General features: G+C 41.8%; 1 protein-coding gene across 4 annotated transcripts in view; it reads right to left on the reverse strand.

Moving 5' to 3' along the window:
* The window catches only part of slc16a4 (solute carrier family 16 member 4), a 43,029-nt gene that overhangs the window by 7,648 nt on the left and 17,455 nt on the right, over nucleotides 1–17,926 (reverse strand). For all 4 annotated transcript variants that reach the window (XM_088640332.1, XM_088640333.1, XM_088640330.1 and 1 more), the window contains 3 exons: nucleotides 16,332–16,493; nucleotides 13,692–14,330; nucleotides 5,170–5,381 (listed from right to left, as the gene is read on the reverse strand). In XM_088640332.1, coding sequence (XP_088496458.1) covers nucleotides 5,170–5,381; nucleotides 13,692–14,330; nucleotides 16,332–16,493 — 1,013 coding nt within the window. The remainder of the gene's footprint in view (nucleotides 1–5,169; nucleotides 5,382–13,691; nucleotides 14,331–16,331; nucleotides 16,494–17,926) is intronic.

Raw genomic sequence — 17,926 nt, forward strand, 5'->3', positions numbered from 1 at the left:
TTTATTGATAACCTTCACTCCTCAATCTGTTGCTGGCTGTATTGCAAACACATTTATGTGAATTCAATGTTTTTTATATTCAAATAGGAAAAGGAATTTGATTTGCAATTTTTTCCCACAATTTAAGCACTGAAACCAGTGTGCTCAGTGTTCCTCTGAGTACATCACCTGCGTGTGCTTATGGCTACTGACTGTAAAATTGACCTCAGGTACAATGTGATACATGTCAAAATCTGCAGTATTTTTTACTTCTGCACAGTTAATGTGTATTTCTCTTTACTCAATTAGAAAAAAGCTGAATGAAATTGATGGTGCCCTGGAAATCTTTCAGGGTGCAGATTTAAAAAAATTAAAGAAGTTATTTTTCATCTGGAATCTTTCTCCTTTCAAAACTGTATCTTAACATATCAATATTCTGTGAATCTGAGGTTCTGTAAAATCTATAAGATGTTGGGATTGTAAATTTAATTCTGAAAAACAAAGTCTCAAAAGGCCACCTAATATTTAGTGTTGTACCAGGGAACTGAATGCCAAGTGGAGCAGATCATATTTACCATCTGCTGTAGACCACTAATATGGATTTTATTCTCAATGAACTTTTACAGTGAGCTTAAGAAGTCAAAAGCAGGCTTGTTGTGTTTGTGCTTGTGCTCAGGGCCAGGCTGAGGCATATGTTTCAGATTGGAAAACTTCAAATAGGCAGCCCCATCTCCGGAGGCGCAGGGCAAGGGGAATGCTGGCCGAGGGCAACAAAACCACAGACACAGGGGCTGGCGTATCCAGAGAACGCCATCTGAGAAGGGAAAGTGCCGTTCAGATCGCAGCATGCTTTATAAAACCTCAAGGGCAAGCACGCACACACATGCGCACCCTCCCTGCGCCACTAAGTGCGGCTGGAATTCCAAATCTCATTAGCCTCCAAAAAGGCCCCAGTGTGGGCTCAACAGCTCTCTTTAACAACCAATTAATTCATAACCTCTTGCCTGAATGCCATATCTTGCACTGCCAAACAGCTGTGGTAGGGGTATCTTTCTGGCTACTCGCAGGCTTTAAGAACACTCTACTCCCTTTAGCTCATCAGTTACTTTCAGGGGCCCTGCTGGAAGACAGCCTCCCTTGGATTCTTCTACAAACATCTGCCTCCGGATCTCCTCATTCGGCTTCCACCTGCCTGCAAACCTATCCAGCTGGTTTGACACTGGACTATGGGTCATTTTAATGTTTTTTTGGGAACTCTTGGGATCCAGTTTGGAATTGTTTTAATGAACCTACTGTATTACAAAACTGTTAATTGCACATTTTGCATGGCTTGACTCGCGTCTATGAACACTGAGGCCTTTCTCAGGGGAGACCGAGGAAGTGGAGGCAGACTCCTTCCGCCTGCCCGCCCTCAAAATTCTGCAGAAACGAGAGCTCACATCCCTACCCGAACTGACATCTTTTCCTTCCCGGTTACGCCTCGATTAGCCACACGGACCCGTTTTCCAAATAAAATGCTCGGTTTAGGTTTCGCCCTCGTTTTAACTCGCTTCGAAGACTTTTTCACCAAAAGGTGAAGAACGCAGAGCAGCTCGAGAGAGCAGCACCCTTCTCCGAACTTGTAGGAACAGATTTCTAATCTGAGGTGGAGGCATAACTTCTCTGACCCCAAACCAAAATAAACACGCAGTCTGCTGAACGCATTAACAGGACAAGTCGTATAGTCGAGTCATTCAGTGCCTTATAGATTTTATGATTGATGGCTTGGAGTTCTGAATACGTTTGTACGATACCATGAGAGAAGGAACAAGTCCTGGCAGGAGGCAGCGCCTCAGTCAGTCTAATATAAACACAAGAAGTAGGTCAGGGAGAGGGCCCAGCTGAGTCTAGGCAAAGCAACAAAGCAAACCTTCCTACTCCAGCTGGCGCCACCACCTCCTTGCTGCTCGGCCTTTCTTTCAAGCTGAATCAAATTACAAAAGCCCCAGCTCACAGGCGTCCTTTACTGCACACACACGGTCACTCAGTCAGGCCCCTCTGGCCATCATCAGATGGACATTCCTGCAGAGGGTCGCAGCAGCCCAGAATCTAACCTGAAAGTACTGCTCTGTCAAGGCAAGGATGCTTGAGACAGCAAGAGCCAGACACACTTAAGCATCATGTCTCTGGACAATGGGAGGGAACCGGAGCACTAGAGAAACCCACAGGAATGTGGACAGAACATGCAAACTCCATATACTGCATAAGCTATCCCAAGGCAGAATCGAACCCAGGACCAGAGAGCAGCCATCCCAAACATGTACAAATTAGTGTATATATATACAGTGCCTTGCGAAAGTATTTGGCCCCCTTGAACTTTTCAACCTTTTGCCACATTTCAGGCTTCAAACATAAAGATATAAATTTTTTATTTTATGTGAAGAATCACCAACAAGTGGGACACAATTGTGAAGTGGAACGAAATCTATTGGATTTTTGAAACTTTTTTAACTAATAAAAAAATGAAAAGTGGGGCGTGCAAAATTATTCGGCCCCCTTGCGTTAATACTTTGTAGAGCCACCTTTTGCTGCGATTACAGCTGCAAGTCGCTTGGGGTATGTCTCTATCAGTTTTGCACATCGAGAGACTGAAATTCTTGCCCATTCTTCCTTGCAAAACAGCTCGAGCTCAGTGAGGTTGGATGGAGAGCGTTTGTGAACAGCAGTTTTCAGCTCTTTCCACAGATTCTCGATTGGATTCAGGTCTGGACTTTGACTTGGCCATTCAAACACCTGGATATGTTTATTTGTGAACCATTCCTTTGTAGATTTTGCTGTATGTTTGGGATCATTGTCTTGTTGGAAGATAAATCTCCGTCCCAGTTTCAGGTCTTTTGCAGACTCCAACAGGTTTTCATCCAGAATGGTCCTGTATTTGGCTGCATCCATCTTCCCCTCAATTTTAACCATCTTCCCTGTCCCTGCTGAAGAAAAGCAGGCCCAAACCATGATGCTGCCACCACCATGTTTGACAGTGGGGATGGTGTGTTGAGGGTGATGAGCTGTGTTGCTTTTACGCCAAACATATCGTTTTGCATTGTGGCCAAAAAGTTCGATTTTGGTTTCATCTGACCAGAGCACCTTCTTCCACATGTTTGGGGTGTCTTCCAGGTGGCTTGTGGCAAACTTTAGACGAGACTTTTTATGGATATCTTTGAGAAATGGCTTTCTTCTTGCCACTCTTCCATAAAGGCCAGATTTGTGCAGTGTAAGACTGATTGTTGTCCTATGGACAGACTCTCCCACCTCAGCTGTAGTTCTCTGCAGTTCATCCAGAGTGATCATGGGCCTCTTGGCTGCATCTCTGATCAGTCTTCTCCTTGTCTGAGCTGAAAGTTTAGAGGGACGGCCAGGTCTTGGTAGATTTGCAGTGGTCTGATACTCTTTCCATTTCAAGATGATCGCTTGCACAGTGCTCCTTGGGATGTTTAAAGCTTGGGAAATCTTTTTGTATCCAAATCCGGCTTTAAACTTCTCCACAACAGTATTACGGACCTGCCTGGTGTGTTTCTTGGTCTTCATGATGCTCTCTGAGCTTTCAACAGAACCTTGAGACTATCACAGAGCAGGTGCATTTATACAGAGACTTGATTACACACAGGTGGATTCTATTTATCACCATCAGTCATTTAGGACAACATTGGATCATTCAGAGATCCTCGCTGAACTTCTGGAGTGAGTTTGCTGCACTGAAAGTAAAAGGGCCGAATAATTTTGCACGCCCCACTTTTCATTTTTTTATTAGTTAAAAAAGTTTCAAAAATCCAATAGATTTCGTTCCACTTCACAATTGTGTCCCACTTGTTGGTGATTCTTCACATAAAATAAAAAATTTATATCTTTATGTTTGAAGCCTGAAATGTGGCAAAAGGTTGAAAAGTTCAAGGGGGCCGAATACTTTCGCAAGGCACTGTATATGAAAGAATAGAGACCCCTAAAGTGTGTTTACATGTAGTTCTGTCATTTTTCAGTGTTTTAATTTGAGTAGTTCTCTACAAGGCCTGACAAACATATTTCAAGTAGATTAGGTCAAAAAGAAGAACTCTCTCCTAAACAAGGGGATCAGGCTACAACAAGAGATCAGCTCAACATTCTTATTTGTCACCAATGGGTTTTTCTCCATTTTTTCAATGCAATAGGGACAGTGGCACGGAGGACAGCTCGGATGCATCCCGGCTCCAGGGTCCCAGTTTCGGTTCCAGTTTGGCGTGTGCAAGTTCTCACAAAAACACAGGATGGGTGTTTGTCAGGTGCTCTGTTTTTTTCTGGCCATGACTGTAATTTCCTATGAGGACACCAAAGTCATGTCCCCGGTTGGCATCTTGTACCATGAATTCAACACACAGTCACTGTGATAAACACCAATACTCAAAACAGCATTTCACGGGACATTCCTGATGTCCCCCTATCTCTGCATCTAATAGTTTTCAGAATATTAAATTGAGACCATTGCAAATTTGCAGTTCTGAGTGCTGCCCTGCCAAAGATGTTTTAAATTAAAACTAAACTGCACCCAGTACAACCAACACTGACTATGGGAATATTGAGAAACAGAATGAAATGAACATGATGGAGTGAATGGCCTCCTGTCATCTGTGGCCTTTCTGATGTTTATCCATACTTGTTAGTACAGTGTTTTTGTTATCGAACAAGGAAAAACCATGAGCAGAAACAGGCCTAAAACATCCACTCCAAAAGACATAAACACGACAGGGAAACTGTGAGAAACTGGCAGGACTCCTGATAAGCTACAGCAAATATGCAGCTGCAGTAAGGGGAGAAATAGGCACCAACTGTACTGTACTATTACTTTTCACTTCAAAAGTGAAAAAAAGTGTTAAAAGGGTGAGCTTTGACAAAGATCATCTGCATTTCACACAACACCAAGCATTAAAAGGGAGGCAACACAAATTGCTTTCTTTTCTATGGTTCATGCAGGGCCTGAAGCTTGATGCAAATGCCTAACATTTATACCGCAAAGTCAATCACAATGTACCGGGAGTCTGGGAGGTGGGTGGGTATGTATTTTAGAAAGGAGTTGTTCCGTATCTGGAGAAAAATTGCCCTATTCTTTTCTCATTGGTTTTAGTTTTATCTGTCAGGTACTGTAGCTACGAAGAGCTACAAAGGAGCTATGCGTGAAGTACCCACTAAGACTGGAAGCAACAACGCCATGTATCCCCCACAGAAAATGGCGAAGAAGACAGCGTAGACCATGAGGTGGATGTAGGTGGTTGCCAGGGGTGACAGCAGGTTGACGAGGCCACAGAGGATCAGGTAGGCCTTGTGGTAGTGGTACTTATGGACCAGATTCCTGTCCGCCACCCAGCCAGACACCAGCTGGGCCACCGTCTCAGTAATACCTGGAAGAGAGAAGCAGTGTACACTTGAACTGACTAACCAAAGCCACTGCGATTGAAACAGCAGCATCTCAACAGTGCTCCTGAAAGGCTTTTTTGAGTTCTTTCACACTCTGACAAATAACGTTCTGAAGAAACATGTACCTTGGCTTTTGGAAGGGACTTTGTTTGCAGAAAAAAAAGAGTACAGGACTGCATGGCTGACACTTTTAAAAATTAGTACAGTTAAACTGACTCATCATTTTGACAACAAGTGCTCCAATAGGAAATACTCAGGAAGCCACAGTGGATTGTGCTCACCCAGCAACAACACTGGCAGCTCTAAGGAAACTGGGCATTTTCTTTTTTAATCTCAACAAACATATTAAGGGAGTCTTCTCACAAGCATTTGCAGGTTGTCGGGTTATTTACAGGTTTGAGGGACACAGAATGACATGTGATCAGGCCTCTGTCCTGCAGGTATTGACGAACACTTGGCAGCTGCTTTATAAAGCATGCTTCCGTGCACGCACTGTATGTCCCCTTTCACTTAAAAGCTTCCTTTACATATATGATGTCTTTTTGAAACTGTATACTATCTGTTCATTACATAACAGCTATAGGAGCCGAGCCAAGTTTAGTGAAATGTTATATATGTATATATTTAACAGTTTATAGTTAGCCCACCATGCCCAAACCAATTCCTTATGCAGAAATTAGTGTGATCAGGATGATTCTTATTTAGAGAGAAAAGTACAAATATTGTTTGTCTCCAGAAACTGTTTCAGCCCTGACAGAGTCTTTTTTAATTACAAAATGTAGTCAAATACCTCCCTTCCTTCATTTTTTTCTTCCACTTCAATCTTACTGCAAGCTCTTTCTTTTATGTTTCTATGCTGTGATGATCTGTACTTATGGTACATTGAGCATCAGAATACAACCTAATAATCTTAACTTAATTAGCAGAAATAATTTTGAAATACAGCATAATATACAGTATGATGGGCTTTGAAAGTTCACAAAGTTTAAATGCCTAATTGCAGGCCAAGAAAGACAGTCCCCCTGCACATAGTCATGAGTTCACCATTTTCCCTCGTCTGTTCAGGCCTATACAATGAGCTATGAGCTATGAGCTATGAGCCTCAGTAAGCTCATAGCTGAGTCACGAGTAAGGCTCTTGGATATTAACACACTTTAACTTCACTAAGGTCTTGTGTCAGAAGGCCTCGAGGTTGGCGTCTCAAAGATAATAAAGTAAGCAGGTGTTAAAATTCCGAAGAAACCTCTGACATTGCACGCTGACGTAAACAAGTCAAATGTGTTCTCTGGACAAATCCCAGGAAGAAAGGCCCCACAATGACAGTCTCGGCTAACCTGTCAAAACAGAAACCGCCCAATTTTCTTCATTCTGATGGCAATCTCCTCGCCAGCTGACTTTCAGAGGCTCCAACACTTGATAAGATCCAAAGCAGACGACTGTGAGACTAAGCTGCTGAGTTATTTTCCACTGCAGGGTCTTTACTCACGGTACCAGGCTTTAACAACACATTTACTTTGCTTTTCCGAAGTTATCTCAACTCTATAAATGAAAATGATTTATTGTGAAGTCACAGTGTTTTATGGCAGTTTACACAGTGGATTTTCTAAAGGAGTGGAGCTTCACCCTGACATGGTTTACTCCTCTGGTAACGCAAACTACATTTTAATTGTATTTCAGATCTGTTTTCAATTTTTTTTTCTTTTTGAAAGAAAGAGCATATGTAATATTTTGTCACTGTCTCCTCCCAGACTCAGAGCATACAGTATCTGGAACTAGAGGGAGTTTTTGGTTGTTTTTATTCCCTCCTCATGCTGCTACAGTTTTCACGGCATCACTAAGTTGTTCAAAGTAAATATGGTGTGTCGGTCCAGACCGCTCTGACTTCACATTCTGAGCTGCACAGAATGTCCTGGGCTGGCCTCAGTGATGGCTGGCTGCTGAATCTAGCGTATAATACTGAAGAAAATAACCTGAGAGAAAGCAAACAATATTTCTTCCTATGCTCTTTTGAATAGCCAAGCTGATTTAAAAGGGTAAAAAAACATCTCAAAGAACTGTTATGTTCAGAATGATCTTGAAAAAACTGTGTAAAAGGATCTGGAAGAAGCCAGCCAAGATGTTTGTGTGAGCTACAATCCTTAGAAAAGTCATTCTGTGGTAAAAATATAGTACAGTGTAGTAAAGCACAAGGAAATTGTTTTAAAAACACAGTAAAGCATGATTAAAGTGAAGGAAATGCAAGGTATAATCAACCAACTGCATAGCTGTAATCCTAATTGGTTATGCATGCCAAGTGCTATGAATGCTTTGATAAATTGACACAGTAAAATTCAGCTTAAACTCTGCTGCAGTTCAATCATTCAAGGTGATCAGCCAAAGACAACATATATCTGACACAGGATGAGATATGCTCATGGAATGATTTCTAAAATTCCTATCTGAAAAGCAAGTGTTCTTCATTTCCTAATTCTGCTGGTCTAAGTTATCAGAACTTTGTACGGTTCCATTGACAATGTCAGGGACAGCTATCAATAGCATTTTGACTGTCAGTCAAAGCCATGATTACTAAATAACTTCCCCTCCACAAAAACACAGAAAAATCAATTGCACCAATTGGCTCAGCCAAGTGAACCAACGTTCAAAGAAATGCTGACAGATTCTCTTTACAGCTGCCAGTCTGTGCTTTATGGTGAACGTTACAGCAAGGTAGAAGTGAAAGTGGGAGAGAAGTCATCAAGGGGATATCTCAATATACGTGACTGTCTTTGTAATCACAACTACTGACTACGAGAACTAATTTCCTTTCAAGCGTTCCAGTTTCTTAGTAGCTCCACTTCACAACAAATGTGCCTTTTGAACCATCATGCATAACATGTGCTGTTGAAAAAATGAACAGATCAGTTAAGAGACCAGAAGCTAAGATGAACCAGATGTTGTGCTGGCTCCTCAAGAAGAGAAGCTTGACACTAGATGTTTTTAGATCATTATACTATTTTTGTCAATCATTTCAGAGGTACACATCCCTGGTCCTGGGGGTCCCACATCCCTATGGAATGGTTTTCATTCCAGTTGAGCTCTTGGCTACAGTTAATCGAAACCTTCATTAAAGTAATGATTGGTTAATTATAAGGTTAATATGAACTCGGTTTTCAGTTCCTAAATGCATTGAAGGTTGCCTTTTAAATATTACACTGCTTAGGGAATCTAAGATCTGCTCTGTTTGAGTAGAGAAAATACCTACAAAGGTTCCAGTCAAGCCACCCGTTAGCCCGGTTAAGGGCTCAGCTAGAACAAGAAGCAGCAGATGTGTGGTCTGCAGGACCAGAGCCTGAAATCTCTGCATTAGGTGCCACTGCTGTAGCCCCCAGGAAGCATGCAGGAGCTGTGCAGATATAGGCATGAGACAAGCTCCAGATCCTGAATCCTATAGGAAAAGTGCACAGCCACACCAATCTGGCTTGGAAAGAGCTGGGTACATAGAACTCTAGGCTTTGTTTGTGTTGTTGACACTGAGCTCAGGGGTCTCCTGTTGCAGAGACTTTTTTTAAAATGACAATGTGTTATACCTAGCTTCTCTCTAGCTTCTCTGTAGTTGACTCTAGTCATTCTGCTCTTCTCCTCCAACAAGGATAGAAGCTTGCCATGTCCCCTCTTGGACACTACATTTTCAAGAATGTGCTGACATACTTTCATGGAGGTCAGTAGTTTTGGTCTTCCAGCTGTCTCTATCTATACATACATATTCAGTTCCCTTTATTGCCTCTCTGCCTGTCCTAGAAGCCTGGTGACACCCTTTGCTTCGCTCCCAGAGCAGCGATTTTCGGTTCCGGCTAAGAGGGAACACAGAAGGACTGGCTGCCACTCCTGTCACCAGTTTTCACTTTTTTTCTAGTTTTTATTTACATTTTACTTTCATTTGTCTTTTTTTCTCCTTCTCCCCCAGTTTTAGTTCCAATCACGACAAACAAGATCTCTTGTTTAACATAATAGTCCCTCCAGGTTATGGTTTGTTTGAACAACCTCACCCTTCTGGCCGTGGTGGGGGCATAACTGTTATTTAGAATCTCCTTTTCTGTTGAAGTCCTGCTCTGCTCTTTTGAGTGTCTTGTTTCTTTCCCACTACTATTATTGTTAGTGTCTATAGACTCCCCTGGGCCTCGTGGTGCCTTTTTAGATGAGTTTTTATCTCCGATTTAAGAGGAGCCGTGTTCTTGGTGACTTTAATATGCATGTGGACTCACAGTCTTCCTATTTAGCTTCTATCTTTGGGTTAGATCAAAGCATTCCAACAGTTTGTTCTTAGCCCAACTGATCACAAAGGACACACCCTGGTTTTAGTAATTGGAGACGACTCTTTTGTTTCTCACTTCTCTTATTTTAAACTGTGCCTCTCACTAGAACTCTTCCCCATCATACTCTGTGAGTTTTTGCAACTGACAATCTGTTGACCAGACAAGTTTGAGAACTCTGTTCTGTTCTCTTCGGCTTGCTTTTCCTACTCTGATCCTTTAAAAGACAAACTTAATGAACACAATGATGCAGTAGAGTGTGCTAGATCCAGCTACTTCTCCCACATCATTGAGAACAACCATAGCAAACCTAGACATCTGCTCCCCACCATCAACTGATTGCTTAAGCCAAACTGCCCCACCACATTACCTGGCTCATTCCAACTCTGTTCTATACAGTAGCTCCAAGATCGACAACATCCGACATCACATTCTCTTCTGGAGACAAACAACGCATGTTACCTCTATGCCTCCTCCCTAGTTTAACTTGCTCCCTTCTCTCTAGCTTCTCTCTATGTGACTCTGAATGCCTCAGTAAACTGGCTTCGTGTATGAAATCCACTACCTGCATTTAGATCCAATTCCCACAGCTTTATTTCAATCCTGTTTAAATTCACTCTGCCCTATTATCCTTAACATAATAAATGAGTCCTTGAGCACTGGCGTGGTACCAATGGCCTTCAAAACTTCTGCTGTTACCCCAGTGTAAAAAAAAAAACAACAAATATGTCTCTGGAAACCTAAACAATTTTTGTCCAATATCTAACCTACACTTCTTGCAAAAATTGTAACATGCTGTTACAAATCGTTTAAATAACCTCTTCGTTCCCCTTTAACCTGGTTTCTTACAGCTACACAGCACAGAAACTGGCCTAGTTAAAGTCACTAGTAATCTTCTTATGGCTTCTGATGCTGGTTTTCTTTCTATCCTTATTCTACTTGATGACAGTGCTGCTTTTGATCCTGTTAACCACAATATCTTTTCTTTCTTGTCTTCAGACTGTTCTTAAATGGTTCAAATCTTGCTGATCACTGTCACTTTATCTCTTGGTGGTTTTAGTTCTGAAATTGGACTCGTTAAGTCTGGTATTCCTCAGGGCTCATCACTGGCACTTATACTTTTCAGCATTTCCATTAATAACCAATAGCTACTTGGTCAGCTGTTAAGATCGCACGGTCTAAATGATTATTTCTACGCTGATGATACTCAAATCTACATCCATACTAAACCTGACACTGATGTAGCTGTCTCTGCTATCTAATTACACCTCTGACAAAAACATGGGCTTTTATTTAACTGGTCTTTTGTCTGCCCCTTTGCTTTCCTACTATATCCCAAACCTCCATCTACTATCTCCTCTCAATGTGTATTTTTCTGTTCTGTAAAGGGCTTTGAGAAGCTACTTTTAAAGACAGTATATAGAATAAAGTGTATTGTTTTATGTCACCCGAAGGAGACTCCACAGCTGAAAAGTTGTTTCTTTTCTTCTGTTTTCAGCATGGAATAAAACTTTAGTTGTTCCTTTGCAGCCTACGCATGCTGACGCAGCTACCTACTTGAACTACTTATTATTTTATTATTATTAATAATAATACGCTCTACAGAGATTAGCTCAGTTTTGTAGCTGCATACCATTTTGTAAGAAGAAGCAATAGGTACATTTCCATGCTGCACATTCTCCCTGCTCTTCCACAACTGCAAATAACAAGGGAATGAACGCCCTCAGGGACAAAGGACAATGACAAGTTCACCATGTTAACTAAGTCTTCTCCAAACATTCCCCAGCCCACTTCTTAAAAAAAAAACACGTTCAGGCCTTTCTTCCACTGTACCCGTCGCAGACACAATGAATCTCTGTATAAATTCAGCAGCCACTTCAAAGCTCTGCAGAATTTAGAAACCTCCCGTCTCCAAGGTAGCGGCTCCTGTTGGAAGACGTTGCCTAGCGATTTTCTGGGCACCAGCAGCGGCCATAGCAAGGGCCTGTTTGGGAAGCCTTAGCTGTCTGGGTTGAAAGGAATCCTTTGAGTAGGGGGACTGGGCTGGCGGTCTCTACTGCTCTGTGAAGAGCTTCACACGCAGATGGAATCTGAGAAAGCAGGCTGCGTCTCACTCAAACACGGCAGACACTCACACTCACACAGACTGTTCATTGTGAGCGTGCTCTGTAGCCCAGGACCCCTCCGGAGCTTGGCAAGACCCTGGGGTCGGATGGAACTCAGGATACAGAGAGAGACTCCACCATCCCCTGCACTACCTCCTCCTTGACTGGCCTGGCATCGACAGGACCCCACTGAGATGGGGCCAGTGTGATGGACACTGTCATTCGGAACTGGGGGGGTGGGGAGCTGTTGGCAAAAGCTTCGTTTAGCCACATGCAGTCTATGGGGTTTCACTACTGCCTTAGTCAGCCAGTATGAAAACAAAACATGAGTACATACAGTTGAGTAGTTGTTATCTCTTCAATCATGGTTTTAAAACCAGGTCAGTACCTAAGGGGCTTAAGGCAATAAAGACACTCATTTGGAACACAGATAAACCACAATAGTCCAGGTGAACTTCAATTAGGTCACTAGCTGACTAAGCAAACAGCTGGCCAAAGAGCCGCCAGGGCTGGGTGGGCATGAGCCAGCCTGCTGATCCTCAGCTCAGCGTGCCAGTGCTCAGCTGGTGCGAGCTCTCCCCTGCCTGTGCAGCTAGGCATATGACAAGGGGACGAGCTGAAGCCCAGGCACTCGTTACCTTCTAACTGTTGCATGACTGCAGCAGTGAGCCGAGCTGATTTGCAGGTGCAGAGTATACAACTAGAGGATTGTTGGCCTTTTACATTAGAAAAACAAAAGAGATGATGGCTGACTCCCACCTGTCAAAAGAATTTAATTCCTCTGTTTTTCATGAAAAATATAAACATTTCACAACTTGCCAGTGTCAGAGTATCAGAGTAAAGGGGCACCATTAGAAACATAACAAGACACATTCAGATGGGGATAGAAATTAATAATAATAAAAGCAGACATTTTAACTAATTGGAATTTATTTCCCTTTTTAAATATATTGTTTATATTGTAAAATAAAAATTCTTCAGATTATTCTGCACTGTATCAGTATTAGTCCTGAGTCAGTCTATAAAAGACGCAATCAGGCAGACGTGGTGTGAGGGTCTGTCTGGGCTGATACTGGGAGTCTCTTCAGGACACTAGATAGCAGCAGCCTTGTGCAGGTGGAAGGAAGGAAGCGGTATCAACAGAAAGCACTTCAACTCCATCGCTTGGGCCACTGTGCTAAAGTTCAGCGGCTGTTACATAAGACAGCAAACACTGAGCTGCTCACAAATAACTAATGAGTGCAGGTTCACAGAGGGCTTTTCTTTAATCGGCCCGTAACTTTAAAACACATTTTCTGGCAGGCATTACTTTATAACAGGCTGGAGTTTAGTGCTTGCAATTCTTAAGGGAATATTTTATCAGTTAAACTGGTAACTGTCCTGTCCTAAGGATTGGTTATGGGTCTCTTAAGAATCAGACAATACTTAATTCTGACTTGTACATTTTTATAGTTTACTAGATACCCATGTGTTATGTTCAGGCATAAATAAGAACCACAGAAATGCATGTTACTTTGTGTCAAAATCATTCAACACAAACTTTTTTCTCAGTTCTACGAATTGGAAAACTCCTCATGCAGGCACTCACACATACAATTGTGTGCAAACACTCATACAGTACCTATTTGATTTCCAAATCCTACCTAAAGATAAATCAGAAGCCATGACCCCATGGTAATTTACATGAAGCACCTTTGGTCCTTGGACACATTGGATTCACTTTTAAAAAACAAGAATGTGCAAGTGAGAACCAGTTTTTTCAAACAGCTTAGGCTCAATGAAAAGCAGGTCATGCAAAAGCCATTAAGATTCGACAAAGGAAGGGAATGTGTGTGCAAGTACCAGGTCTCCTTGCCCACAGTAAAATTCAAGAATGGCATGCAATGTAACTGTGACTTACCTGCCACTGAGATAATAAAGGAAGCATCCATGGGGTCAATCCCAAGATTCCTGGCTCGGGCTGAAAGGTGGAAATAGGGGATAAAATAGGCCAGCTGGCTGAAGACCAGTGACCATGTGTAGATGCAGAAGAAAGGGTCTTTTAGTAGTGAGAAATCCAAGATTTTGGTCTTTGGGAGTTCTTCACTGACACTTTTGCTTGTTGACATCTCTATCGATAGAGTCTTGCCATTCTGCTCCAGGAACACCTTCGTTTCCTCTGGCATGTTGTCCCCATTGCAGTCATTCTTAATATGCCTATTTTGGAAGATGCCGTTTTGGATGACACCGTTTTGGATGAGGGTGTTTGCTGGCTCCAGGGTTTGTGAGGCTTCTGGGTTGATGGGTACTTTTTCAGGTGTGGACATGTTTCTCTGCTCTCCTGACATGGAGTCGGTCTTGATGCTGCTGGTTGTTAAAGGAATGCACCCATTAAAGCAGTTCTTATAGTGACCCTGAACTTTTTCTGCTTTGCTAGCATGGTCCTTCAGGAGAGAGGAGGAAGAGGAGGGCAGCTCAGGAGCCTTGACACTGATGGGTCTCAGGAGCATTCCAGATGCCACCAGGTTGAGCATGAGGCCTCCTAAGATTAGAAGTGCTCCTGTGAAAGAGGAAGCACTCACATATCAGAAAGCTTTAACAAAAGAAATCTATATATATAAAAAAACAAATACAAGTGGATCTTTTCACTATTAACTTTTGATTGTTATAAGGGGACTAGTGACATACTTAACATTTCAATTTAATTTAAAGATTGCGAGGAGAACTGGGAGGAGAATTTGCTCTTAATGATCACTTATGATCAATTAATGATCAATTCCATATCAACACTATGTTTTTGCAAGAAACATCACCTGTTTTAACAGTTCAAATAACATGCCTACATCTGAAATGCTGCACTTCCTAGTACCTCTTATAAAAGAGTTTCTGTGGGTCAAACACTTTGCTTGACGCAAAGAAGTAATTTGTAGTTGAGGCAATTTTTACTAAATCTTTCAGACTTTGTTCAGAGAAATTGGACAGATTTCAGCTTTGAAACGTGTATCATGTTGTTAAAGTATCTAATTAGCTCCACGGCATTTTGCTATCGTGGCCAAACTGATTACCTACCAAGATATACACACTTTACCATTAAATCCCCTTTAAGTCTATTAAAATGTGTCCTTTGCAGATTCGCAGTGGCAACACACTGGAACACACTGGTGCAGTTGCTGTTGTCTCTGGCTTGGAATCCTATCCTGATCAATGCTGACCCACAATGGCTCTCAAAACAATTGACATGACAGCAAACGCCAGTTCTAACCAGACTGCTGCTTCCCCAGGGGTAGGTTACAGACAGGATATGCTGAGATCCAAGGACTAATTTTCAGTTTCCCCTTAGCCAGTCCAAACTAGAGGGCACCATTTGTGTCATCTACAGCATGTTCACAGAACAAAGTGACATGTGCAGCCCATTTAAAAGCCTTGAACTGCAAACGGGAACAGAAATAAAAAGATCTAATAGAGTGCATATGGACCATCTTTAAAGATTTTAAACCCTGTTTCAATGGTTGATTTCTAAAGGCAGCAGGCATGCAACTACCCAATATTAATTCAAAACAGAGAAAAATCAGACAGAAAAACTCAAATCAAAAGTTTCAACATAAGAATAAAAACTCAGTAAGGTTTGGCAGGGGCAAGTTCCAAAAAGTACGCATTTTCCCACACTAACTTTCCTCTGCCCACCTCTATATTGACCCAAGCTGCTGTGCCAGGTGAGCCTCTGCCTAGTTGATAGTCCATCATGCCAGACTTCCTGGTGTTTTTGTAATCCTGGCAAATGTCCACCAGGAGCTATTCAAACACATTTCACTCAGACTCAGCATGAACTCCGTGACACCTGCTATGTCCTCATTGCAACAGCTGTTATGCATTATAAATACTTACGTTATGTTTTGCCTTTTTGATTAATGGTTCTTAAGGATTATAAATTTTATTATTCGCAATCATACGAATAATGCAAGTAATACATCATATGAATAATATAAGTATCATATACAGATCTGTGAAGGTATTACTCAGACTACATAAAAAAATATTCAACTATTCTGTCTCACCGTTGATTAAGGCTGGTGTTCTGTCAAAGGGGGAAACTCAAATTAATGATCTAGTGCTAGTTCCTTACAAATGTATGTTCCAGTTTTGTTAAGATATTGGAAAGTTAGATGGTTCTCTATTTTTCTTGCTGAGAGATTTGGAGTCATGTACGCCTTGATGTAATCCTCAGATCAAAAAACCACTAACAACTTACTGAGCAGGACTTTTATATACTTTTAATAAATCAGTTTCCATACAACTAATGTTTTATTCCCCCAAACACTAATTTCTATATACTGTAGATTTTATTAGAAGACAGGATTATGTCATTTACCCTTAGCCTCATATTTATGTCCAACAGTTATATTATTGCTCTTTTGTTTTTTGATAAGCACATAATTCACTTATGATTCCCCTGGTATCTCCCTTATTTCCCATGGTCTTATTTGGTCCACATACAAACCCAAAGGGAATATTCTAAAGGGAATATTTCATTTTGGCACCAGGCACACAGAGCCCCACATACCTTCCCAGCCATACTGCTCCAGCAGAAGCTGAGTGAAGGGAGCAAGGGCAAAGGTCAGCCCCATCCCTGAGCGGCCAATGGAGTAGGCAGTCGCCAGCCTCTTTCTGAAATACATTGCCGTGACGACAGAGGTGACCTGATACAAGAGAGCAAATCCCGTGCCTGAGGAAGACAATGACAATGTGAGGCTGATAGCACATCTTGACAATATCGAAGCCTAAAATGAAATTATATCTCAGTCAGAGGTCCCAAAACCAGTCCTTTAGAGCCACAAGGCCCATGTTTTGGTTCAACTTCAGTTTCTCAGTTAAACGATTCCTGCCTGGAACAGGAGACTAAAACATGTTAATCTTGAATTTTTGCATTTTCCAAGCCAATCAGGATGTGGAAAATACTTCCCATTTCTAAAAGTACGCTTTGAAGTACTGAAATGTTGATATACAGTATCATAGTGTTAAATTAGGAGTGAAATCAAATTACTTGTTTTCTATTGATTATTAGAGTATCATAAGTTATGGACTTCTTCAGTCGCAAAGCTGGCAGGGGAAGTATACATTTTACCAGTATTTCAGAGGCTGTGCACCAACACTAGATAGAAGAGAAAGAGATCAGACTCTTGGCATTTTGGTGCCATCTTGTTTGGGTTGACTAAATTAGTCACCTTAAGTCAATGTCAACCCCAGGCATCTTTTCTCCACCATCAACAGACTGCCAAAGCCTAACTGCCCCACCACATTACCTGCCTCATTGCAACTTTGCAACACATTTTTAGATTTCTTTAGCTCCAACATCGACAACATCCGGCATCACATTCTCTCCCCAACTCATATCATTCCCACACCTGCTCCCTGCTTGTTATACTTTTCTGGTTCCCTTCTCTCCAACGTCTCTCTTCTTGACTCTGCATCCCTCAGTAAACCTGAAATCCACCACCTCTATATTAGATCCCGTTCCCACCACTTTATTTCAGTCCTGTTTCACTTCTCTCCACCCTATTGTCCTCAATATAATAAATGAATCCTTGAGCACAGGTGTTGTACCAATGGTCCTCAAAAACTGTTGCCATTACCCCGTGCTAAAAAAACCTATCATGGCTCTGGACAATCTAAACAATTTTCGCCCAATCTCCAACTTACCCTTTCTTACAAAAATTCTAAAATGTGCTGTCAGATTTCAATTACATATCCACCTCATTGTAAATAACCTTTTAGAACCCTCCAATCTGGCTTCTGTCAACTTCACAGCACAGAAATTGACCTGGTCAAAGCTGATCTGCTAATAGCTTCTGATTCTGGTTTTCTCTCTATCCTCATTCTTCTTGATCTCAGTGCTGCTTACGACACTGTTAACCATAACATCTTATTTTTTTGCCTTGAGACTGTGTTTGCAGTTTCTGACACTGCTCTCAAATGGTCCAAGCCTTACCTCACTGATCGCTGTCTTTGTCTCTCTTGGCGGATTTAGGTCTGAAATTGGTCTCGTTAAGTCTGGTGTCCCTCAGGGTTTGATACTGGGTCCCCTACTTTTCAGCATTTACATGTTTCCACTTGGTCAGCTTTTAAGGTCACATGGGCTCAACTATCATTTCCATGCTG

This window comes from Lepisosteus platostomus, chromosome 7, assembly GCF_059453375.1.
Source record: "Lepisosteus platostomus isolate fLepPlt1 chromosome 7, fLepPlt1.hap1, whole genome shotgun sequence".
Lineage (NCBI taxonomy): Eukaryota > Metazoa > Chordata > Actinopteri > Semionotiformes > Lepisosteidae > Lepisosteus > Lepisosteus platostomus.